The 24573-nt window shown below is 55.2% G+C and overlaps 1 protein-coding gene across 1 annotated transcript in view; it reads right to left on the bottom strand.

The window, feature by feature from the left end:
* Positions 1-24317, bottom strand: part of LOC141560108 (very long-chain specific acyl-CoA dehydrogenase, mitochondrial-like) — a 31977-nt gene extending 7660 nt beyond the window's left edge. Inside the window, exons 1-18 of the mRNA XM_074297802.1 lie at positions 22155-24317; positions 21789-21885; positions 21249-21346; positions 20047-21000; positions 19788-19890; positions 17290-17344; positions 16251-16323; positions 16092-16156; positions 15392-15526; positions 14789-14933; positions 13587-13716; positions 11923-12048; positions 10892-11090; positions 8646-8750; positions 3540-3713; positions 2787-2798; positions 1195-1296; positions 462-559 (exon numbers count right to left, since the gene is read on the bottom strand). Coding sequence (XP_074153903.1) covers positions 462-559; positions 1195-1296; positions 2787-2798; positions 3540-3713; positions 8646-8750; positions 10892-11090; positions 11923-12048; positions 13587-13716; positions 14789-14933; positions 15392-15526; positions 16092-16156; positions 16251-16323; positions 17290-17344; positions 19788-19867 — 1499 coding nt within the window. The 5' untranslated portion in view covers positions 19868-19890; positions 20047-21000; positions 21249-21346; positions 21789-21885; positions 22155-24317. The remainder of the gene's footprint in view (positions 1-461; positions 560-1194; positions 1297-2786; positions 2799-3539; positions 3714-8645; positions 8751-10891; positions 11091-11922; positions 12049-13586; positions 13717-14788; positions 14934-15391; positions 15527-16091; positions 16157-16250; positions 16324-17289; positions 17345-19787; positions 19891-20046; positions 21001-21248; positions 21347-21788; positions 21886-22154) is intronic.
* Between the last annotated feature and the right edge of the window lie 256 nt (positions 24318-24573).

Here is a 24573-nt window from a genome sequence, read left to right as displayed (position 1 = left end):
AATTCAGGAGGACCGGAGTTCAAATCTGGTCTCAGACACTTAACACTTCCTAGCTGTGGGACCCTGGGCAAGTCACTTAACCCCAGCCTCAAAAAACAAAAACAAAACCAAAAGAACATGAATTAAAAGGCCTAATGCCCTTCCTAAGCAGAGACCCGCATTTTCTCTCATTTCTGCCCTCGGCTGGTAGGGTCTGACACGTGGGCTCTGATCCCTGAAAACCTGAGGGGGGCTCCTTTACCCTTCCCTGCCAGACCCAGCTGCCAGATGTGTGGGAGTGGGTGAGAGACAGCAGCAAAACAGCACCAGCCCTGCCAGGCAACCAGTGCCATCTCTACCAGTCAACCAGTGCCAGCCCCACAGGCAACCAGTGCCAATTCTGCCAGGCAACCAGTGCCAGCCCTGCCAGGCAACCAGTGCCAATTCTGCCAGGCAACCAGTGCCAGCCCTGCCAGGCTCACCGCTTTGCTCTGAGGCCAAGTTCAGTGAAAAGGATGGCAGTATTGTTCAACGGGTCTTCCAAAGTGTGCTGAAGCTCCTGCAGTTGGGATCCCGCGTGCTATGGATGTGATGAAAACAGGAGGGGAGCTCAAACTCTGAATGCGGCCTCCGGCCATCCCACGGATTGGGGCTTTGGGGCAGACATTTTCAGCAGCTTCCCTTGGACACTCCAGGAGGGGCTGGGGTTTCCCAGGATTCAGCCCAAAGCCTGGCACCCTCCATGCTGCTGGAGTTTAAGTGAATGGCTGACCATAATCCTTTTGTGTTTCTGTAGAAGCCTGAGCGGGAGCAGCTCTAGGAGCTGTCTGTGCCCATGTGACAGGCCCAGGGATCACAAGCCCAAGGATCACAAGCCCAGGGTTCCCCCACCCACCCGGGAGCAGGCTGTGCCCTGACACCTCCCAGCAGCCCCAGGAATGGCAACCTCTGGCCCTGAGGCCATGACCTCCTGCTGGTGGCACTGGGCTGGTCACTGACCTCAGGGCATAAGAACTGGCTCCAGAACTGGCATTGATCTGCATGGGGGGGGGGACATTCCCCGTCAGGAGTTTTGCAGGGGAGGGGGAGAGGTAGTCACCCCAAGAGTTCTTCAGGACAGGGGAGGGGTGATCACCACAAAAGCTTTTCAGGGAGGGGCGTTCCCGCCAAGGGTTTTGCACCCCGATGAAAGGGGCGGGCCAAGGGCCCCGTTACCTGCAGACCTGCCAAAGCTACGAAGATGCGGAGGATGTCATTGGTACCCTCAAGGATGCGGAAGATCCGCAGGTCCCTCATGATCCGCTCTAATCCGGCTTTCTGCGGGAAGAGAGGGGTCTGGGAGGAAGCTGCCCTGCCTGTCTGAGCCCCTCTGCTCGCTGGGGAAGCCGCAGGGGGCGGCCGAGCTGTGGAGAGGTGCAGGAGGAGGGACGCGGGGGGGGGGTGTGGACCTCGTCCTCCCTTGCCTGAGCCCTGCCTGTTCCCTCAGCCGCCTGCGCTGGAAGGCCCGAGCTGGGGAGCAGAGGGAGGGGGAGCGCCTCTGTTCGCCCTTCTCCGCTGGATGAGGGTTGGGGACCCTGCCGGGGCTCCAGCTCCCTCCGCTGCCAGACTCCTGGCCCCATTTCCTAGTTCCCATGCGGAAGGAGGCAACAGCAGGACCCCGGGGAGGCGGGGAGGCTGATCTGGGCAGCAAGCTTCAGGCCCGGAGCCCGGGAGCCCCTTTCCTGCTCTCTGAGGCTCTAGCCTCTCCTCATTCCAGCCGGGAGGCAGATGGACAGAGCTTCCCAGGGAGCTGAGCTGAGGGCTGAAGAACTCACTGTCTCGGCACCCGAGGCCTTGCTCTGCCTTGGGAACCCCCCCTTCTCGAGGATCCCCAGTTTTGCTTCCTTTTGGGCCTTCTCTGCTTTCCAGCGGACCCCGATTCTCGCTCTCCCCTTGACGTGGGGTATCTGGGCCCCGACCAGTCACTCCCTTGTAGGAAGCATGAGCCCCCCTCCCCCATCCACAGGGCTCCCAGCCAGGGCAGCCTCCCTCCATCCTTATCCTGCTGGGAAGCTCTGAGGAGCTTTGATTTATTGCACAGCAGGATCCCAGTGTCTCCTAGGGGGGCTTCAGAGACCCTCAAGTTTGATCCATTAACAAGTCATCCCTCCATAACTGCCATCAGGGACCCTCTGATTGGAAGCAGCAAGGGGGAGCCCCCCAAAGCAGCCCAATCCCCTTTCCTAGGGCTGTTATTGGGAGAGATTTTCCTTTTATGGCTTCTTTGCAACTCCCCTCTCCTGAATCTGCCCTTGGGGAGCCAAGCAGGACAAAGCCGGGGTGTTCCTGCTCCCCTGAGCCTGCTCTGCTCCAGGCTGGCTGTGCCCAGGGCTTTGGAGATCTCTGGCTTCCCTGCCCAGCCACCCCGGGCCCTCAGCACTCGGTCCCCAGGGCTGCCCTGGGAGGGAGCTCACCTTGAAGGCTCCATGATGTCACCTTGTGCACATGGCACCGATGCACACGGATGCACCACCAGCAAGTACCCCCCCAACAGATGTGTAATCTGACCCCCCTTGTCTTGTGAGGGCTGGTGAGCAGAGATGGACAGCGGATTGAAAATGTGGTTTGTGTGTGTGTGTGTGTGTGTGTGTGTGTGTGTGTGCGCGTATTTGTGTGCATGGGTGTGCATATGTGCCCGAGTGTATGCACACATGTGCACTGAGCACACAAGTGTGTGAATGAGTGTGTGCACGAGTGTATGAATGGTAAAACCAAGGGAAACCCTCCTCCATGGCCATCGGCTCCGCTGGCGGGCTTCCGAGCTTTACCTTCATGTAGCCCTATTCCTCCGAGGATCTGAATGCACTCCATCAGTCCACTTCCCAGGCAGGCCTCCTTAGCAAAAAAAAAGAAATCAGATTGCTGTCAGGGGGGTCCCCCACTGCTGCTAAGGGTGGCAGGGGAAGCCCCAGCCCTTTCCCATGCCCATCCCTGCACCCTGGGGCTCCATCCTGTGACGCTGCTAAGCCCTGACTCGCTTCCAGCTTGAACCCTTTTAGAAAAAGGCGCTGGCCGGTCCCCCCTCACCAGCCGTGCTGTCTGGGTGGGGGCCGGGAGGCCTCATCCCTAAGTCTGTAGACCAGGACTGAGGGGCAGTCGGCCCTTAAACACCAGCTGAGCCCACCTGAGACGGCTGCCATCCCCAAGCCCAGGTCCAACCCTCTCATCTTTTGAATGAAGAACACGAGGACAGGAGGAAATGAAATTATCTGCTCAAGGTCATTGAGGCAATTAGAGGCAGATCCAGGATTTGAACTGAGGTCCTCAGACTTCCTGGAAATCCAGTTGCCCTTGTGAGAGAATAAGAGCTTTCTCTTGAGTAGAGGCTCCCTTCCTCTCAGCCTCCCTATGACCCATTGGCCTGCGTCTCCCCTGGCAGGCCAGATCAGCCCAGCAGGAGCTCCTTCCCTGGCCCTGGGTCTGCGGCCGCTCTGGCTTGGACACTCCCTGTAAGGAGCCAGGCCACACTCACCCTTCAGGGTACTCGGCATGTAGACTGACCACCAGTGGACAGTGGGGACCACCATACTTCTATTTCCCTCATGGCCCCCATGACCCCCACAAAGCTGGAGGCACAGCACGGTGACATCACAAGCAGACATACTCACAGAAGCAAAAATCTTGCTGATGGCCGCTTCCAGATGGAACTCGGAGACGTCCATGTCCATATTCCCGCTGATCATGTAGGCCATTGACTGCAGGGAGAGAGAGCGTACGCCTCAGAATGGCACCAAAGGGCCGCCCGGCAGATGGCCGAGAGCCAACTGAGCCTCCTAGTGCTGGCCCCTGTGAGGTGGGCGGGCGCTCGAGGCAGTGGTCCGGTCCGGCCCACATGGAAGGAGAATCCTCCTGTTCACAATGATCAGAGGAAGAGCTTCTCCCAGGAGGGAGGCCCTCAGCCTCAGGAGGGAGGCCCCTCCTCTTGGAACGACAGACCGCCTCTTCTCTGGAGCCCAAGTCTGCCTATCTGTGTCTCCCTTCAAGTTGGGGCCAAGCAGGACAAGGCTGCCCTCCTGTAGATAAAGGAGCGTGTCCCCAGGGCTTTACTTCTCCCAGAGTATGGCACCTGTGGGAAGTTCTAGGACAAGACTTGAGGAACTTTTTAAAGAGAGAAAAACATGGAGGACCACACAAATAGAAAGTCAGTATTCTCCATCTGATTTCCAAGCTAAGGAAATGAAATATAAAACAGTATTTGATGAACAGGATATGGAATGTTTGTTTTTTAAATTTTATATTCAGTTCCAAATTCTCTCTTTCCTTGAAGAACTTTTAAAAAAGGAGGTTTGATGACATTAAAGAGAAAAAAGTGGAGAACCACATAAGTAGAAAGCCAGTGATTCTCCATCTGATTTCCAAGCCAAGGAAATGAAATACAAAATAGCATTTAATGAACATGATATATAATCAATTTGTTTTTTAAATGTTATATTCAGTTCCAAATTCTGTTTCCTCAACTTCCCTATTCACTGTGAAGACAAGAAAAACAGAATCCACTACAAAACCATAAAGTCATATACAACAAACTCCCTCATTAGCCATTTTCCCCAAAGACAAAGAAAAAAAAAAAGAAAAAGAGGGAAGAAAGAAAAGAAAAAAGAGCCCGTGCTTTGACTTGCAGCAAGTCCATCATTTCTTTTCTTATTTTTATTTTTTTTATGAATAGTTTTTATTTACCAGATATTTGCATGGATAATTTTACAACATTGACAGTTGCCAAACCCTTTGTTCCAATCTCTCCTCTTCCCCCCCGATGGCAGGTCAACCAATACATGTCAAATGTTAGAGTATAAATTAAATATCAAATATATATATATATATATATATATATATATACATGATCAAACAGTTGTTTTGCTGAACAAAAAGAATCGGACTCTGAAACAGCGCACAATTAGCCTGTGAAGGAAATCCAAAATGCAGGCGGACAAAATCAGAGGGATTGGGAATTCTATGTAGAGGTTCATAGTCATCTCCCAGAGTTCTTTCACTGGGCATAGCTGGTTCAGTTCATCACTGCTCCATTGGAACTGATTTGGTTCATCTCAATGTTGAAGATGTCCACGCCCATCAGAATTGATCCTCATGTAGTAGTATTGTTGAAGTATATAATGATCTCCTGGTCCTGCTCATCTCACTCAGCATCAGTTCATGTGAGTCTCTCCAGGCCTTTCTGAAATCATCCTGCTGGTCATTTCTTATAGAACAATAATATTCCATATTATTCATAGACCACAATTTATTCAGCCAATCTCCAATTGATGGGCATCCATGTAGTTTCCCATTTCTGCCCACCACAAAGAGGGCTGCCACAAACAATCTTGCACATGTGGGTCCCTTTCCCTTCTTTAAGATCTCTTTGGGATACAAACCCAGTAGCAACTGGGTTAAAGGGTATGCACAGTTTGATAACTTTTTGAGCATAGTTCCAAATTGCTCTCCAGAATGGCTGGATGTATTTACAGTTCCACCAACAATGTATCAGTGTCCTGGTTTTCCCACATTCCCTCCAACATTCTGCATTACCTTTCCCTGTCATTCTCACCATTTCTTTATAATCTCATGTATTTCAACTTAAAATCAATTAAGGAAGGGGGATAAAAAGGAAAGGGAAAAAGAGAGAAGCAGAGACGTGGGAAAGAGAGATAAGGAGACAGAAGACAGAGAAAGAGAGGGAGGGAGGGAGGGAGAGAGAGAGAGAGAGGGAAGGAGGGAGGGAGGGAGAGAGAGAGAGAGAGAGAGAGAGAGAGAGAGAGAGAGAGAGAGAGAGAGAGAGAGAGAGAAAGAGAGAGACAGAGAGACAGAGAGACAGAGACAGAGACAGAGACAGAGAGAGAGAGTCAGAGAGAGGAGAGAAAGAGAGAGAGAGAGAGAGAGAGAGACAGAGACAGAGAGAGACAGAGAGAGAGAGAGAGAAAGAGGAGAGAGACAGAGACAGAGAGAGACAGAGAGAGAGACAGAGAGAGAGAGAGAGAGAGAGAGAGAGAGAGAGAGAGAGAGAGAGAGACAGAGACAGAGATAAGGAGGGAGAGACAGAGACAAGAGACAGAGAGGTGGTTGGGAGAAGGCAGAAATGGAAAGTAGAATCAGAAAGAGAAACACATAAAGCAAAGAGGGGAACAGAGGCAGAGATATAGCCAGAGGAGGTGCTCCCAGAAGGCCGGGCACCAGGTTACGGAGGGCACAGAGCATGTCCACAAAGGAAAATGAGAGGGAAAGAGGGGAAGCAGAGCCACCCACAAAGGCTTCTGTGCAATTGTTTCTCTCAGCATCTTCCTAGCTTCTCGTTGCTCCCATTTAATGGAGCCCCAGTCTGATGACCTCAGCTCTTGGCTGCTGAGATGTGCTACATCTTAGGTCGGGCAGGACGAGCAGGGGAGAGTCCTTGCTGCCATGTCTCTTGGCTGCCATCCCTGCCGGACTCTAGGCTTGCAGTGGCTCCCAGTCTCCCCACATCATTGGTCAATGTTAAGGACACGCCTAAATGTGAAACCCACAAAGCTGGTAAAGGGTTAAAGGAGACTGTGCCATTTGGGGTGGGCTAGTTCTCTGAAAGCCCTGACAGCTGTGAACCATACCTCATTGGAAGGAGCTGTAAATCTCGGTCGGGTAAGACCAGATGTTGCTTGGGAATTGGGAATGAAATAAGTGGGAGGCGGGAGGGAAGAGGAGGGAGACCAGGGACTGCACCTGCCCCTCAGTCTCCTCGTGTCCTTATGTAATCTGTTCTGCTGGTCAGGATTAGGGCCCCAGCAGCCACTAGCGGGTGGCTTCTGTGGCAGGTCAAGAGCTGCTTCCTTTGTTTCCTGATGTGCACTTTACTGCCAGGTGGTGTGCCAAGGAGAGGAAGGCGAGGGAGTGATGGCAGAATGTGGAGCTGGAGGAGACACTTTGGGGGTCCCTGAGGCCATTCCTGGTGGGCAGTCCTTCAGACATGGCCGCCCTGTGCCTCGGAGTCTTTCCTCCTCAGCTGGTCATCAATCCCAGGCCTTCACTTCACTCCGAGCCCTTCCCCATTGTGACCGCCTCCTTTGGGCATTCTTAGCAACGTCCTCCTTAACCATAGTGCCCAAAATTTGCTGTTGGGGTCCGACCCTCGAGGGCTAAGGACAGCAGGATGGTCACCTCCATGGTCTGGCCCTCTCAGTCCCTCTGGAGGAGGCTTGGAATTGACTTCTCTTTCAGGGCCACCTCATGGCCCGCTGACTCATCCTAAGTTGGCAGGCCATTCAGACATCCAGATCTTCTTCTCACATTCTACAGTCTTGTTCAATAGTATTAAGTTTAATGTTATTTTTTTCCCTTGAGGCAATTGGGGTTAAGTGACTTGCCCAGGGTCACACAGCCAGGAAGCGTGTCCGAGGTCAAATTCGAACTCAGGTCCTGCTGACTTCACCTGACTGGTGCTCTCTCCACTGCGCCCCCTCGCAGCCCCGAGTTTCATGTTCTTATATCTGTCCCATTAACCCAGATGTCTGAGACCTTTTGGGCCCTGTCATCCGTGCTGCTGACTGCCCTCTAAAATGTGTTGTCTATGTTAGGTACGCTCTTTTTGCCTGTGTCCAAGTCACTGATAAAGACATCCAAGCTCCAAGTGCCGCAAGGCTATCAAGGCAGCAGGGCTCCGCCTGGTCCCCTGGCCCACCCATCCTGCCCCTCCAAGGGCACGAGAAATGGAGCGCGCTGCGAGAGTCTAGGTGAGCTCTGGCTGCCGCATGGCCTCAGTGTCTCGAGGAGCAGTGTCTGTTCTGGGGGAGCCGGCCCCGTTCTCTGTGATGGCAGCTTCCTCTCTGGGAGTTCAGGAGCCATCTCTTTAAGAACAGGTTCTAGAATTCTGGCTCCTGCTTGGACTCAGGTCGGCAGGTTCTAGAGTCTTCCTTCTTTTGAAAATTGGGGCGCCCTTTGCCCTTTCCCATCCTTTGATGGTCGCTGAGTGAGCTCGGGCACGTCAGCCGGCCAGGTCCTGCTCTGGTCCCCTTCTCTCCCCAGACTGGCTTCTCCCGCTGTGTTCTCTTCTCTCCCCCCCCCCCCCATCGTCTCTGCACAATCTCTACCAAAAGACCCCCACATGCTTCAGGCTTCCCTTAATGTTGCCTCTTCCACGAAACTGAGCTGCTCTCGCCCCGTCAGAAACAAGCAGGCTCTTTTCTGGACTTCTGTGCCCCCCTTGGGCACCCTCCTTCGGCTTTGGGCGGCTCACCTGTGCCCCGCCTCTTTGCCCCATCTCCAGGGAGAGTTCTACTGGGAGGTCAGGGAGGGTTTCTCAGCACCAAGGACAGAGCCTCATATGCACGTAAGAGGCTAAGGAGAGGTGAATAGCGGGGCTGGACTACGTCGCCCCCTCCCCTCCCGCCCCCCCTTCTGACCCCTCCTCGGCCCCTCCCTTCCGGTCCCGCCCAGCCCCTCCCCTGCTGGCCCCTCCCCCGACCCTCCCTGCCGGCTCCGCCCACTGGCCCCTCCCCAGCCCCTCCCCTTTGTGGGTGCTTTTGCAGCATCGCTGTCCCCTCTACGCGGGCGCGTCTCCGGACCCCGCACGGGGCACCAGCAGGTGTTCCACGAGCCGCCCTTCGGGCGCCCCGAGATTCCGGGAGGATCGTTCTTACGAACCCTTGTTGGCGGGCGCCTACCTCGGTGACGTAGTGGCGCATGGCCATGCGGGCCAGCTTCTCCTGGATGATCCCGTAGTTGCAGATCTGGTTCCCGAACTGTTTCCGGTTGGCGGCGTAATCCGCCTGGCAGGAGGAGAGCGAGGGAAGGATGAGGACGGCGCCCCGAGCGTCCCAGAGGTTTATGGGAGGCTGTTTCCCCGGGGGAGAGCCCGGGGCTGGGGGGCGGGTCCTGCCCTCCCGGGCCAATGGGGACTTGGGGGACCGACTCCTAGGACTCCCTTCAGGGAGGACGTGCTCTGCCTCAGCCAGCCGCCAAGTGGCTCGAGCAGGGGCAGGGCCCAGGGGGGCTTCCGCTGAAAAAGAACGAGCCCGGGCCGCCGGGCAGAGCAGGCCTCCAAAGGGCCGGGGGCGCCCTGTTCCACCCTAGCACCTCGGACACAGCTCCGGTCCCCACTGGGTCTCTCGGCGTGGTTACCGGAGTGCGTGCCCATTTCTCCGACTCGCTGTGCACCGAGGTAATGGCGAGGCTGGATGTGAACTCATTAGAGGGGTTCACACTCCGCGCCCTATGACCTCCCCAACTCCCACAGTAGTCACCAAACACTCTGACCGGATGACCGTCCCTTCAATCTTTTGAACAATGGCCACCGCCCCAAGAGAACCGGCTGGGAGTCGGGGAACCTGGTTCTAGAGCCAGAACTGCCTCCGGCTGGGCTGCGCCCCTCTGCCAAAGGCCTTTCCTTCCCTGACATCCGCGGGCGGTGGCAGGTGACTGAGCCTCCTCCGGGGGTGTGAGGCTCACACCAGAAGGACCCAGTTCTGAAGCACTGGAGGCCCTGAGCAGCGCCCCCTAACCCTAACCCTAAGTGCGCCTTCCCAGCTACCGCCCTCCCTGTCCATGGTCCTGCCCAGAGCCTGAGCATCCTTGCTCACTTGGTCCAATGGTGGAGTCCCACTCCTGACCCCGGGCACCTGGGTCCCGGCCCTGAACAGCTGGGCTGGCAAGGACCACCTCCACTTTGCAGGGGAGGAAGCCGGGCCCAGGGAACAGCGACTAGCCCCGCGGTGACAGCTCGTGAGGGGTAGCACCTGAAGGGGCTGGCTATAGAACCAGAGCCGGTCACAGAGCGGAGGGAGAAAGGAAGTGGCCGGGACCAGAGGCCGCCCCCTCCCCCCCCCCCCCCCCCCCCGTCCGTGGGGACAGAATTAGGCTCGGCGGCTTCTCCGCATCCCCCGCCATGTTGACTTGAGGAGCGCTAAAGGGAGGGGGTGAAGGGTGAGGGGAGGGAAGGGACAGAGCGCCTTCCACCTGCATGTCTTCGAGCTCCCAGCAGCAGACTCGTGACCGGCCATGGAGTGGACCACTGGCCCCTGCGGCCCTGACAACCTGTGGCTTAGAGGGGCCGAGGCCATCAAGTCCAATCCTTTCAGAGAAACTGAGGCTCAGGGGGTGGGAGGAGGAAAAGGATGTTCCAAGGCAGCAGCGACAGCCCCACCCACCCCAGGAACTCACAGAATCACAAGGTTCAAGTTAGGAGGGACCTTGGTGCCCCCAGTCCATGCCCAGTGGGAAGGGAACCCCATCTCTAGTATACCCGACAAGAAGCTGTCCAGCCTCTCCTGGAAGATCTCCAGAGACGGGGAGCTCACCACTTCCTCAGGCCTCCCATTGCCCTCTGGGGCAGAGCTCATGGAAAGATTTCCCCCACATTCACCCTAAATCCACCTTTTTTGCAACTTTCCAACATGGCTCCTAGTCCTCAGAGGCCAAGCGGGAAGACTTTAGTCCCTTTTCTGGGCAGCAGCTCCTTAGAGACATGGGAACAGCTACTGTGCTAAACTCTTCTCCAGGCTAAACATCCCCATTTCCTTCAGTGGGTCCTTGGATGACATGAACTCAGAGTCCCTCCCTTTCTTGGGCCTGCTGTGTCTGTGCTCTGGGTCAGAATGCACCCTGAACAGGAGTGGTGAGCAATCCCCCAACACCAGATGACTCAGGGGTCTGCCTTCACGCCCATTTCTATTAGCCATCAGAAAGGATCTAAGGAAAGGAGCAGATGGTTGAGGGCCACCTCCAGCTCCTTTTTTTCCTCTGTAAAGTACACGACTAAGCATAGGGACTTCTGAGGCTCCTCCAGGCGCTGCCTTTCATGCCCCCAAGTCACGCCAAGTGGCCAATTCCTCCTGGCAGAGACGCACTTCTACCCCCCCTCCCAGAGCCTGACCTGCTGGGCACTTGGATCCCTACGGGCCCAGCAGCTCACCGCTTTGATGATCACCCTGCGCATGGTGCCGGCCAGGGCAGAGACCGTTCCGAAGCGGCCATTGTTCAGAATGTTCATGGCGACCTTGAAGCCATTCCCAAAGCCCCCCAGCACATTTTCAGCGGGCACTCTCACGTTTTTGAAGTGGACCGCCGTGGTGTTGGAGGCTTTGATACCCATCTTTTTCTCTGGTGGACCACTGAGGGAAAAGCAAGCACACATGTCCCCCAAGCTGACACATTTCTCCCCTCCCCACAGTTGCTTCAGACCCGTCAAGCCCAGAAACTGCTTCTCCTAGGACCTCTGTCCTCACTCGCCCATGATTCCCCAGAATGATCCTCCCTAGTCTTTGGGAACATGTGGCACAAAGTGGAGACTGGAATTCTGCCGCTAGCTGAATGAGAACTGAGAGCCCACGATTCCAAGCCCAGGGTTGACTTTTCCGTGATCAAATGATCCCGTCTCGCAGTCTGCACCCACCCAGTAATTCCTGAGTTTTCCAGGCCCATTCCACTGTTTGGACCCAGGGCCTTGAAGGCTGCCAAATGGGAAAGCCTTGGGTTTGTGACCTGTGAATTCTCTACCAGTAGCTAACAAAGGTCTTGGAGTCTGAGCCAGTGCTGAACTCTGAGCCTCTTTTGTTCCCATGGCAGATGAAGCTCCCCACAGAACATACTCAGCGTTTCTGTGAGGGAGGCGCTCCCCTTGGTGTGATCTCCATCCCAATCTCTTCCCCCAGCATGCCCAAAGAAGGGCAGAGAAGATGGGAATGAGGGAGAGGATTTTTGAGGGGCTCCTGTGGGAAGTGGCTGTTACTTTCAGGGAGAAAAAAAGTGATTTTCTATCTCTTCAATGGACTGAAGACCTTCAGCTCAACCTTCATGGAAAAGGGAAACCTCCCAAACCTTTGTCCCCCCAAATATCACTGCCCTGTTCCACCAGTGTCCACATCTCTTAAGGGAGTCAAAGCTAGCCCGAGCAGACAACAGCCATCAAGGGAAGGCCGCCATTGGGAGACAGAATGGTCCTACCTGGTCACACCCTTGAATTCTTTTTCTACAATGAAGGCTGAAATTTTTCCATGTACTTCTCCTGTGGTCACGTCCTTCACTTTTGTCTTGGCGAATACCGTAAAGACATCTGCTATCCCGCCATTGCTTGGAGGCAAGAACATCACTGCAGTCAGCCTTATGTCATCCATCTCCTCCTCCTCCTCCTTCCTCTTCCCCTTTTTTCTTCCTCCCTTTCCTCTTTCCTTGCTTCCTCTTCCTCCTTCCCCTTTTCATCCTTCCCCTCCTTTCTCATGTACCCCATCCTCAGATTGCTATCTAAAGCACCCAGAATACTGTTTTCCCCACTTTTTAAGCCCATCCATATCAGTGTTTTCCCAGCCAAAGAGGCTTAATCCCAAATAGAAATTTCCCACCATGATCTGAGGCTGCTTCCCCCCTCCCACCTGCCAAAATGTGCATGGGGGGCTGGTCTCATGGCAAAGAAGCCACAGGCCAGGCTGGCAACAAAAACAGGCCAAGACAATTCCCAACCGCTGATGACTGAAGGCAGAAACTGCGCTTTTCATGGCAATTGTGGATTCGAAGGTAGAGTCATAGATGAAGGACGCGGGAGGGGCAGGGACATTTTAGAGGAAGTTGGGGCATGGGGGGGTCCGCTCAGAGCGGCCCTGGAGAAATAGGCTCAGGCAGGAGGCCCTCAGCCTCTGAACGGGCCTCAGGGTTAGACGCCTTCTGCCTGGAGGGCCTTTCCTGATCCTTGGCTCCCAATCACTGCATTTGCACTAAAATCCCCGCCAGGGCTAGCTGGTGCCTCCTTTTCTTCTTTTCTTTTCTTTTTTTTTTTTTTTTTTTTTTCTTTTCTCTTCTTTCTTTTTTTAAATTTTACTAAAGCTTTTTATTTACAGAACATATGCTGTGCATGGCTAATTTTTCAGCACTGACCCTTGAAAATTTTGGTTCCAAATTTTCCCCTCCTCCCCCGACCCCGCCATGGGCCTCCTTTTCAAACACAAATATTGCTAGGAGGAATCATGGAGGAATCATCGGCCTCCGTCCCTTCTAAAATCATCCATACCATGAGGATGGGTGCTTTGATCCGGGGGTCTGAAGGAGGAAAGGGAAGTAAGCCATCCTGGAGGCCAGAAATGATCAAGGGAAAGGTGTTGTACCATTGTAGGGGGCTTGGGACGACATGAAGGGTCCCCGGGAGTGAGGGGAGGGAATAAGCGTTTATTAAGGGCTTACATGCCAGGCACTGCACCAAGTACCTTACAGATTTTGTTCTATTTGATCCCTGAAATTCTGCAAAGATGGGAGCTACTATCCTCATTTTGTAGATGAGTAAACTGAGGCAAATGGAAGTGATCTCCCCAGAGACATGAAGCTAATAGGTATCTAGTAGCTAAATCTGAACTCAGTTCTTCCTGATTTCTACCCCCTGTGCTGGGAGTACAGAGGAGAGCAGGAAGGAGGGTTCCATAGCAGTTATATGCCAGCTGAGACACCCAGGCTCTGATTCAGGGGAGCCCTTTCTGCCCCTGGGCTTGAGGCCCGTGGACTCCATGGTCTCCGGATGTCCTGTTTTGCCCAGAGCTCTGAGCTGGGGAAGCCTCCCTCTCTGACCTGGAGAGCCTCCCTGAGCCCCCAGCCACCTGCCAGCCCCCCCCCCCAAAGGAGCTCACCTGATCCACGCTTTTCGGCCATTCAGAATATAGAATTTCCCACACTGGCTGACCTCGGCCATGGTCTGGATGGAGGCTACGTCAGAGCCGCAGCTCGGCTCCGTCAAGCAGAATGCGGCCAGAGATTTTCCTTTCCACAGGAATCAGAGGGATCAGGAATACGCCTGGCAGTATGAAGATTCCCCTCCCAGGGACGGACCCACAGGGACAGGGGCCCACAGGTGCTTCCTCTCTGCCCTCCAACCCCCTGGTTTTCTGGTCTCTTAGGATAAATCTGTGTCTCCGCAGCCATGGCCCTCAAGTGTTAGGGGTCCCTGCTTTGGGGTCACCCAGATTGAAAAATCCCTGGCCAAGCTGCCTCCTGAGCTTGGGAGGCTCTGGAGCCAGCTTTCCCTTGGCAAGAGGCCCACAGCCCATCTCTTCGGCTGAGGATGAAGCTCAGACCTTGATCCATTTGGGATTTGGGCCTGGCCTCGGACCAACAGGGAGAGTCCAGCCTTTTCCTGTGGCTAAGGGTGGACTGGGAAGAGCCAGCCTGAGGGCAAGAGTCTGAGGCTGGGCTGCTGGGGACAGGCCCGAGCAGGGATGGCCGGCAGCTTGGCCAGTGCTGAGGCCGCTCAGATGGGTGGACTAGGGGGTTCCTGCTCTTTCCTACTCCGGTTTCTCACGGCATCCATCCCCCTTGGACTTGAATATTTGGTGGGCTGGATTCCTGAGGGTGGGCTCCAGAGAGCTCCTTGCATTTCTCCCTTTATTCCTCCATCTGTCCCCCTTCCCAGGCTTTGCATCCATGCATTTACTTGGGGAGCTTTTCCATGTAGGAAGCTTGGAAAGTGCTGGGAAGAATGGGAGCAATTCCCGCCCTCGGCGAACCTTCGCTCTAGCTGGGAAGGTAGGGCTTGGGCACAGGAAAAGTTGAGGAAAACATGAAGCTTCTTTGAGGCTGGGAGGCTGACTTTCTGGTGGCTCAGATGGGGAGGAAGAGGAAGGGTGGAGAGGACTGGACCGTGCAGGAAGGAGGGATAAGGGTCCCAGGTGAAAAAGCAAAGGCCCCAAGGAAGAGTTGGGGAGAGCAAGCACTGGGGAAAACTTAGAGCTTGTCGGCAAGCAACCCAAGGAAAGGCTGGGAAGCTGGGTTGGGCTCAGAGTGCAGAGGAGCCCCAGGGGAAGGGGCTGCTGGGACGGGGACAGAGGCTCCTCACCAGAGGCCAGGTCGGGCAAGTATTTCTCTTTCTGATGCTTGTCTCCAAACAGCAGGATACCCTTAAAGCCACTGGACTGATGGGCCCCAAGGGTGACGCCCACGGCCAGGTCATGCCAGCCCAGAATCTCCACCATTCGAGCAAACTGCCAGACAAGAATAGGGCTCTCTGGGGGACGGCAGCGGTGAGGGGAGACCCCTCAGCCTCCCGGGAGGCTGGAGAGCTGGCCTCCAAAAAACTGAGGGAGGGGAGGTGGAGCCTTTCCAACTCTGCCAAAAGGGGCTCTCACCAGTCAAGGGGGAAGGGACCAAAGGGAAACTCCCACTTGGCTTGGGGAGGGTTCCCTTTTTCTCTTTCAGCCTCAGTTTGCTCATCCAGAAGTGGGAATGTTGGACCAGATCCCCCTGAGCTCCTGCAAGCTCAACATCTGGGACTTGCAGACAGCTGGACAACCACCCTCCAAACCGTGGATCCCAAAGCTTGGGCTCTAGCCCAGGAGGAGTTCTAAGCTTGGAGCCTTCACGCCCCCTTCCCTTGCCCCAACCACTTCGCTTCAGAGCCCCTTCCCCCCTCTGGTCCCCCCCTCACTCCCTCCGTCCACACCTGGGTGTTGGTCAGGCCGCTGCCGCCTAGCTTTTCTGGCACCTGTAACCCAAAAGTTTTCAGCTCCTTGAGCCCTTGGAGCGTTTTTGACTGAATTTTTTCATTGTCGTCATTCCACGTCGCGTCATTAACTTCCTTCAAAGACATCATTTGAAGTAGTCGGTGAGAATGAAACTCTCACGAGCTCTGCCACCAGGGAAGGGTCAGAACCTCGGAAAGCCCTCAACTCTCAAGCTCCTCTGTGGAAAGGGGTGAGTGTCTGGGGGGAGTCACGTGGTCCCACAGGAACACTCTTTGCCTGATCCTGCCTACCTCCCCCCCCACCCCGCTTTCTCAGCTCACCCAGAATTAAGAGAATGCAGACTTAAGTGACTTTTCAAAGCTGGAGCATGGGAGTCGCTTTATTGTGGCTCATGGGCGGGATTAAGATTTCCTCGGGTTTGAGTTTCCTCCCCTGTGCTGTAGATCCCTTTTGTTAGGTGCCCTTTGGGAGGAAAGGGGGCTCTGCCCTGGAAGTCACCCCCTTTTCCCATCTTACATCTGTCCTAGCAGACTGGGCGTCCCCCACTGTCCTGGTCAAGCAAAGCACCTTGGACAGCACCTCTGGCCCACTCAGACCCTCATGCCCCCCCCCCCCTTCTCCTTCCCTGGGACCAGAGAGGTGGGAGTGCGGGGCTGTGCCCAGGGAGTCGGCACCCACCTCAAAGAAGCGGCAGCAGGGTTCGTACAGCTCCTTTAAGAACAAGGTCTGCTCCTCACTGAGAACTAGGGGAGAAGAGAGACACCTTAAGGGCCCCCGGTCCCTGGCAGGACCCTTGAGGGGGCTATTTGGCTCGAGGGACGCTGCTCCACTTCCTACCTGACGGGAAGGGGAACACGTTGTCCACCACCATTTTCCCCTTGAAAATGTTCGCCACAAAGGAGGTTGATTCCTGAAGGATCCGAGGTGAGGGGGGGAGGGAGGAGAGGATGGAAAGAGGGAGGGAGGAAAGGGAGGATGTTTAAACACTTATAGGGAGAGACAGAGTCCTCCAGCTACCTCCGGCCAGGTCCGACTTCCATTCCCAGGACCGAGCCCCCCTCCACTCCCTGTGGCACACAGGCCCAGTCAAAACCAGCAAGATTTTCACCTGGGGCAAAAACAGGTCAGGAAGCCCTGGGCTTGAGCCCCTTAGTTATGGGGGGGCCCAGGGGAGATTGCACAAGTGGAACAATGGAGGCCAGAGTAGTGTTCTGAGATGAACACAGAACTTCAGCAAGCCCCTGGTGACTCTCCTGCTTTCAGTGACTCCTGAGTTAACAGAGACCCCAGGGCTAACGGGGGTCTCACCCAGGAAACTTCCAAGCCAAGCCTCATGGTGCTCCGTCTTCCTGAAGGTTCATTTGGAACACCATCATTTAGGGATCCCAGCAAGAAAGGGGGTGGGGCTGGCAGGCTCCTCACCTTCCTCCCAGCTCAAGAAACTAGAGAAGCGTCTGTCAATCACTCACCAGGGCCCCCCACTCCCCAGCTCCTTTCTCAAGTTCATTCCCTTGCCTACTGTCTTCCTTCCAGCCCCTCCCGTGTCCTTCCTTAGACATTTCAATGTTCATTAGGAAGTTTCCTCGGGCACCCCGAAGCCGCATGGCCTGTTGGCTGGTGGACCAGCCAGGAGATGGGGAGAGCGGAGCTGTCTCTGACCCCCATTGGCTGTGTGATCTGGAGCAAGCCATGGGCTCTCAGAGCCTCGGTGGCTCTGCACCTGTGAGTGAAGCTTGCACACCGGGAGCTCCCTTTTAAATGGAGGAAACCTCACCCTCTGAATTTAAACCAAGACAACAAAAGCCCAACTCAACGTCCACACTGAAGATTATTAAAACAGACCCATTGGTTCCATAGCACAGGACTGCAAACTCACCTTCATTTTGGAAAAATCCGTCTTGTGTGTTGTGGAATGAAAGGGAGAAAGTCGTCTGTGGGAGAAAAGCACAAAAGGCAATTTAGAGGAAGCGAGAACAGGTCCTCCCAAGGGGACCTTCCCAAAGCAACAGTCCAGGCGCCTGGAGCCTGGACATTCATAGCCGGACGGGACCTAAGGGGGCATCTCATTCAGCTCAGGTCATTAAGAAATCGGTCCGTTGGTCCACTTGCATGAACTGATGCTGAGTGAGTAGAACCAGGAGAAGATGGTACACGGAAACAAGATTATGCAATGATCAACTTTGAAGGACGCGGCTCTTTTCAGCAATGAGGTGATTCAGGCCAATCCCAACTGATTTGGATGGAGAGAGCTGTCTGCACTCAGAGGGCATTGTGGGAACTGAGTGTGGATTGCAGCCTGGCACCTTTTTTGTTGTTATTTGCTTGGTTTTACTTTTCATTTTTTCCCTTTTTGATCTGAGTTTTTTTTTTAATTTTATAATTATAAAAAGTTTTGACAGTATATATGCATGAGTAATTTTTTTATAACATTATCCCTTGTATTCATTTTTCCAAATTTTCCCCTCCCTCCCCTAGATGACAGGCAATCTCATACATTTTACATGTGTTACAATATAACCTAGATACAATATATGTGTGTAAGTCCAATTTTCTTGTTGCACATTAAGTATTAGATTCCGAAGGTATAAGTAACCTGGGTAGACAGACATTAGTGCTAACAATTTACATTCACTTCCCAGTGTTCCTTCTCTGGGTGTAGTTATTTCTGTCCATCATTGATCAACTGGAAGTGAGTTGGCTCTTCTCTATGTTGAAGATCTCCACTTCCATCAGAATACATCCTCATACAGTGTTGTTGAAGTGTATAGAGATCTTCTGGTTCTGTTCATTTCACTCAGCATCAGTTCATGTAAGTCTCTGATCTGAGTTTTCTTGAGCAACGTGATAAATGTGGAAATATTTTTAGAAGAATCATATGTATTTAATCTATATTAGATTACTTGCTGTGTAGGGGAACGGAAAGAGAAAAATTTGGAATACAGTTTTGCAAAGATGAATATTGAAAACTATCTGCGTACATTTTGAAAAATAAAAAGCTACTATTTAGAAAAAAAGAAACTGGACCATCTTCCACAAATGGAGTTCTAGATACTTCTTGGATCCCTGCACTGAGAAACAACTTACTACCTCTTCAAGCAGCCCATTCCCATCAGTAAAGGCCCAACTCTGGCCAAAGAATCACAAAATTGAGTCTTGAAAAGACCTCAGATCCTGCAGTGGAGGAGTTCTTATCCTGGGGTCCGTATCATGAATCTATGGGTCAGTTCTGGTAGAAGAGTTTGGATAGGAAATGGCATTTTGTTTTCATTCTTCTTTGCTTTCCTTTGTAATCCTCTGTTTTATTTTATGCATTTTAAAACATTATTCTGAGTAGGAAGGGATCCGAAGGCCTTGCCAGCCTGAAAGTCCAAGGGGCACAGTCCTGGAGGACCAGCCGATCGGAACCAGTGAGGTTTGCCTGGCACAGCAGGTGGCAGCAGAGGTAGCAGCAGTCGGGGCTGGCGGACAGGCTGCCTAAAAGATGCCAACGTCCTAAGAGATTCCCCCTTGGGGAAGTCGAGGCCCCTCCCAGTGGGCGCCAGACAGAATCTGACGAAAAGCCATGTTTACCCCTGATCTCAGGACATACGAGCCTGAAGGGGCAAATTCCAGGAAGAAGGCCCCAGCGGAGATGCCAGAGGAGAAGCTCGCCCCCAGCTTTGAGGAGCAGCTCCGGGTGGCAGGGGCCAGACTGGCTTCTGCTGCAGGCTGGGGCACCAGCCTTAGTCCAGCCACGCCCAGCGTGGGCCACAAGGCCCTGCTAACAGCCAGTAACCAGGGCGGGGCGGTGAGTGGGCGGGTGCTGCCCTGGGTCCGCCATCGGGGGCAATCCCCAGTTTCTGAAATAAGACCCCAGTATAAGAGCTCACTAGCATTGGAGAGCTCCAAACCACCTTAAACCGGAGCAAGATGGGGAAGGCAGGCTCCAAGACTGAGGGTTGCAGTGAACCACAAGCCCACTAGCTGAAGTTGGGCTCAAAGGCTTCCTGTTCCCCTGTCCCTGGTCCTGATGTGGCTGCCTGGGTTCCAGGGAGTGGACTCCCTTCTCCCGCGGAGGGGAGGGCCCCTCTTCAGGCTCTCCAGCAGGGGAGGGCCTCTTTTCAGGATTCGGGGGTGGGGGTGGGAAAGGGCCCCTCTTCAGGACTCCCCCGGGGGGGAGGCAGGGAAGGAGGAAGAAAGGGCTGGCTCAACACAAACCTGGGCACCCCAAGCTGTGACTGAGACTTGTCTCTGGAGCTGGAGCTGCAGGGAGTCCAGGCCCTCCTGCCTCTCGACCTCCAGGGCCTCCCAGGGAGCACTGGGTAATGGGCAGAAGAGCCCCCAGCCACCACTCCCTACCCCCGACCCCAGGCGGCCCCCAGGAAGCGGCTCTACCTGAGTTGGGGATTTCTGGGCTCCGCCAGGAGACGCCGCCACAGATCCAAAGTAGCCCGACTCCCTAGGGCGCTCCTCATTGTCTCTGGGGGCAGGAGAGCGTCTACAAAAAGCAAAGGATCCAGCCTCAGCCCAGCCCGGGCCCTCCCAGCCCTCCAGAAAGAAGGATCCCCATTAGAGCGTGGGGCCCCTAAGGGAGGCCCCGTGCAGCTTCTCGTTTCAGGCTGGCAAGCATTTGATCCCAGGGAGAGGGAAGTACCTTCTCTGAAAGCGAAGGCCTGGAGGCTGATCCCGGGAGAAGGGCAGCTTCTCCTTTCCCACTGCCGCTGGGAGACCACCCCGGGCCATTATGAGGTCACAGGCTTGGGGTTCTCCCTGGGGCTCCGTGTACTTCCTGGACCTGCACACAGGCTTGGGGCTCTCTATTCCATATACTTCCTGGACCAGATCACAGGCTTGGAGTTCTCCTTGGGGTTCCCTGTGTTTCCTGGGCCAGGTCATAGGCTTGGGGTTCTCCTTCAGGTTCTCTGTGTTTCCAAGGCCAGGTCACAGGCTTGGGGTTCTCCCTGGGTTCTCCTTGGGGTTCCCTGTGCTTCCTGGGCCAGGAGGTTGCTGAGGTGGGGATGGCTGGGTATTTGGGCATCTGAACCCTGGCAAGTGAAGTGGCGAGGAGGCCCGAGTCTCCCAGCCCCCCGTGGGGGACCCTTGGCCAGCTCCTGCTCTAAAGGTGAAGCTAGTCCATGCTCAGTGACAGAAGGCGAGGCTTCCCGTGAGGGTGGGATGGCCACTGCAGGAGCTGACAGGGACTCTGGGGGCTCCTGGTCAGAAGTCTGGAGCCATTTGACCCTGGAGGCCTCCCCCACAGGCCTGGGAAAGGACTAGTCCAGGAGCCCCGAATTTGTGGGTTCTTGCCACCAGGACACTGCACAGGGATGACACTCTTGGCTACCCGCTAAATTCCAAAGGGGCTGCAATCAGCATCAGTGGAGGGAGGATGGAGGCCGGAGGCCCTGAAGAGCTCATGTCTGTCCACCTTGGGCAAGGAGGCTTTGGTCCACATCCTTCCTTCAGGCTGCCTCAGCCCCGGCCAGCACTTTTTCCCGGGGGCTGCCCAAAGCATCCCCAGGACTTGGTGGGGCCGCTCGTGGAGCTTTTCATGGCTTCGCCTCTTGGTGCCCCCTGGTGGGTAGATACTGGGCACAGAAACTTCTCACTGGGGAGGAGGGGGGGCTCAACTGAGCTGCTCGGGCTGTGCCCGTGGGCACCACTAAGCCGCGGGGGGCCTCTCAGCCAGCCAAGAAACACACAGCCTTAGAACTCGGAGTTCCCGGGTCTCCTCCCCCCAGCGCCAGCTCCCGGCTGGGCGCCTTCTCAGGCTCAAGGTGGGGCACAGAATGCCCTGGGCACAGAAGCCGGCCCCCCAGAGAGAAAAAGAGTTAGAATAAAAGTTGGAATAAAGACCTGTTGCTGCAAACTTGAGTGACTCGGGTGCTCTGTGGTGGAACTTCTAAAGAGGTAGCTCTCTGATTGGGATAATCCGAGCCGAGACATCCGAAGACCTGGTGAAGGTGAGAAACCAGTTGACCCCCGCTGAGGAAAGCAGCTGGAATGTAACGCTGCACATCTGTCCGTCCAACTCTGTCATCTGCCCATCTCGCTTCCTTTCTTTTTCCATCTACCCCCATTTATCTCTGTATCCATCTACCTAGAAATAGAGATACTGAGACAGACAGAAAAAGAGAATGACAGAGACAGAGAGACAGAAAGTGAGAGAGAGAAGAGAAAGAGAGAAAGAGAGAGAGAGAGAAACAGAGACAGAGAGAGAAGAGAGAGACAAAGAGAGGAAGAGGGAGACAGAGAACGAGAGAGAGAGAAAGAGAAACAGAGAAAGAGAGAGAGACAGACAGAGGCAGAGAGAGAGAGAGAGCTGTCAGCATGTCAGCTATGCTAACAGTGTCAGAATCAGAATCAATGAGCATTTATGAAGTGCTTGCTGTGTACCTATGCTAAATCCTGCCCCTGGAGCCTCTTGAGCTGGGGAGCAGCTGCCAGGGACACTGGCAGGAAGTGGGATGTCCTTCCCCTGACCTGGCTAGCCCTGAAAAAAGGGGAAATGGTGCCTGAAAAGTGGCTGGCGAGCTACAAGCCGTACCAGGCCGGAGCCCTTCCCGGACCTGGGTACGGCAGCCCGGAGCTTCACTTCTCAGGCCTTCTGGGTAGTCCCAGCTCCATCTCCAATCCCTGTACCATTTTGTCCAAGGCTCCTCTCTTTCCCAAATTCCCAGACTTCTGAGTCACAGTGACTCCCCAGAATAAACCATCTCCCATTGGAGCCCAGAGTGTGTAAATCAGCCTCGATCTTATTACCAGAAATAAAAGCCAATCCATGGAAGGGTTTCTGCCTCAGTCCTCAGGCAAGTGTGTCCCAGGCTCGTCTGCCTGCTCTTGCCTCGGCTTCCTCTGCCTGAAAGGGGCTTGGCCCGTGCTTTGGGGAACCTCCCCTTCCTGGAGGGCTCGCCCTGGAAAGCCGTCTAGAAGCCGGCAGCTGCTTCCTCTCTCTCCTGTGTGCGCCCATTGGGATCCGTGTCGGATCGTTAGAACCCAGGCAGTGCTGGAGCTCCAAGAAGCCCCGAGTTCACATCTGTCTCCGCTGGCTCTGGGCTGATCACCCAGAGGTTGCCTTGAGTTTCTCATCTGAAAACTAGGGATAGTAACAGCAGCGCACACTCCCAGGTTGCTGGGCCAAGAGATCATGGTTGCTAAAGTACTTGGCAACCTCGATGTGCTCTAGAACTGCTGCTCTTATGGTTCTTTTTGTTCCGTTCCCCAAAGCTCAGGATCTGGGCTGGCCCTTACTTGTTAGGATTACAAGGTGAGAACTCAGGTTGTCTGGACAGTTCTCTGGCTCAGAATTCACACCTTTGGTTGGGGCCTTTAAAGGGAGTTTACACCTTTGGACTTCTGAGGGAGCAAGTTCATTGGTTGAAGTGTTTCTCCCAAGCCCCGTTGAGTTCTCACTACAATCTCTGCGAGGATAGAAGACAACACTGGGCCCGGAGAGGTAGTCTGGGACAGAGTTGGGACGGCACTCTGGAGGAAGAAGAGTCTGGCTGGGAGAGTGAGTTGAGACGGCAGGCCCCAAGGACAACTTAGAAATGACCGGACCTTTACAATTTGGCGCCCACAACGTGGGGGGAGGACTTTTGCTTTCCCTGACAAGGACTGATTCTGAGCCCTTCAGAGGAGCTAGCCAGGACCTTCACACTTATGCTCAACAAACATTAAGCGCTGACTGTATGCAGGAAAAGGCCTGAAGGGAAGGAGATTCTGAAGTCGTGGGGCTGGGGTAACTCCTGCAGAGCAAGGCCCTTCCCCATCCCTCCCCGCCCAGCCTTTCCTCCAGGGGGGCAGCTCAGGAAGGATTTGTAGATGGACACGACTGCTTGCCTTTGTCCTTTTTCCTAGCGCAGCTTGGCTCCCATGGCAGCTCAGGGGCAGAAGTAGGAAAGGCTGGCAGAGGGGGCACCAGCTCTGCTCGGACTCTAGGGAGGACAGGGTCCATATTCTGGGGGGAGGGACGGGCTCTGGAGCCAAGAGGAAGATGCGGTGGAGGAAGGGAAGCCAAGACGAGCTGGCGGGAGACGAGGAGGGCCGAATGGGGGGAGGTCCCTGGGTTCCTTCCCCTTCAGGAGCTCTGATCTCAGGGCCCTAAGTCAGCACCGGAGCCTGGTGCTGGAGGGCGCCCGGACCCCCTCCGCTTTCAGAAGGAGAAGCTGCCGGACAGAGGAGTGCCCCCCCCCAATCGGAAACCTTTTCCAGCTACTTTCTAGACCTCCCCAAGGAGCTCCCGTCCTCAAGAGACTTACGTCCCTCCCCTGGGACTAACGTTTAGGAGGCGAGGAGGGCCAGGCCACGCAGAACCGGAGAGAGCCCTTCAGGAGAGGGGGAGGGGAAGGCAGCAGTGAACCCAGCCTCGGTACTCCCCGGGGTCCGGAAGCCCAGGAGGGGAGGGGAGCAGAGGTGGGAGCAGAGGGGGCAAGGGAAGGGTGGGCAACGCCCCCTCCCCATAGGTGGGATCTTCAAGGTGCACAGAAGCAAGTTGCGGCTGCGGTTGGGAAGAGGGCAAAGCCATGGGCAGGGGCACAGGCCCGATGCCAGTATCCGCAGAAAAAGCCGAGAGATTCGGAGGGGTGGGGCTGCCCGGCCCCCTCCCATCAGAGCAGAGGGGGAGAGATCCCGGAGGGGTGGGGCTCTCTAGTCCCCCTCCCATCAGAGCAGAGGGGGAGAGATCCCGGAGGGGTGGGGCTCTCTAGTCCCCCTCCCATCAGAGCAGAGGGGGAGAGATCCTGGAGGGGTGGGGCTCTCTAGTCCCCCTCCCATCAGAGCAGAGGGGGAGAGATCCCGGAGGGGTGGGGCTCTCTAGTCCCCCTCCCATCGGGAGTTGGACTTCTCTGGGCAGGTGGGAGCCTCCTACTCTGCCCTCCCAGGCGTCCGGAGGCCGCCCTCGCCCACCCTCCCCCTCCCCCTGCCTCTCCTCCGGAGTCGGGGGCCGCAGAGGGGCGCACCTGGCTGCTGCCTGTGAACCGGGCGGAGAGGAAGGAGCTCACTTCCTAGGTGAGACGAAAGGCCACGATCCCACCCCTCCTTTGGCTCGTCCCGCCCCCCATTCATCCTTGGGGGAAGTCGCGGACTGGGCCCCGCGCGCCCCGCAGGTAGAGCTCCGGGAGCTGGCCGAAGGGGCCGAGGGCAGGCGAGCCTGAGGCCGGGGAAGCGGCGGCCGCTCTCC

The sequence above is a fragment of the Sminthopsis crassicaudata genome, chromosome 3, assembly GCF_048593235.1.
Source record: "Sminthopsis crassicaudata isolate SCR6 chromosome 3, ASM4859323v1, whole genome shotgun sequence".
Taxonomy (NCBI): domain Eukaryota; kingdom Metazoa; phylum Chordata; class Mammalia; order Dasyuromorphia; family Dasyuridae; genus Sminthopsis; species Sminthopsis crassicaudata.
Note: the sequence above shows the minus strand (reverse complement) of the source record. Positions and strands in the feature narration are given on the sequence as shown.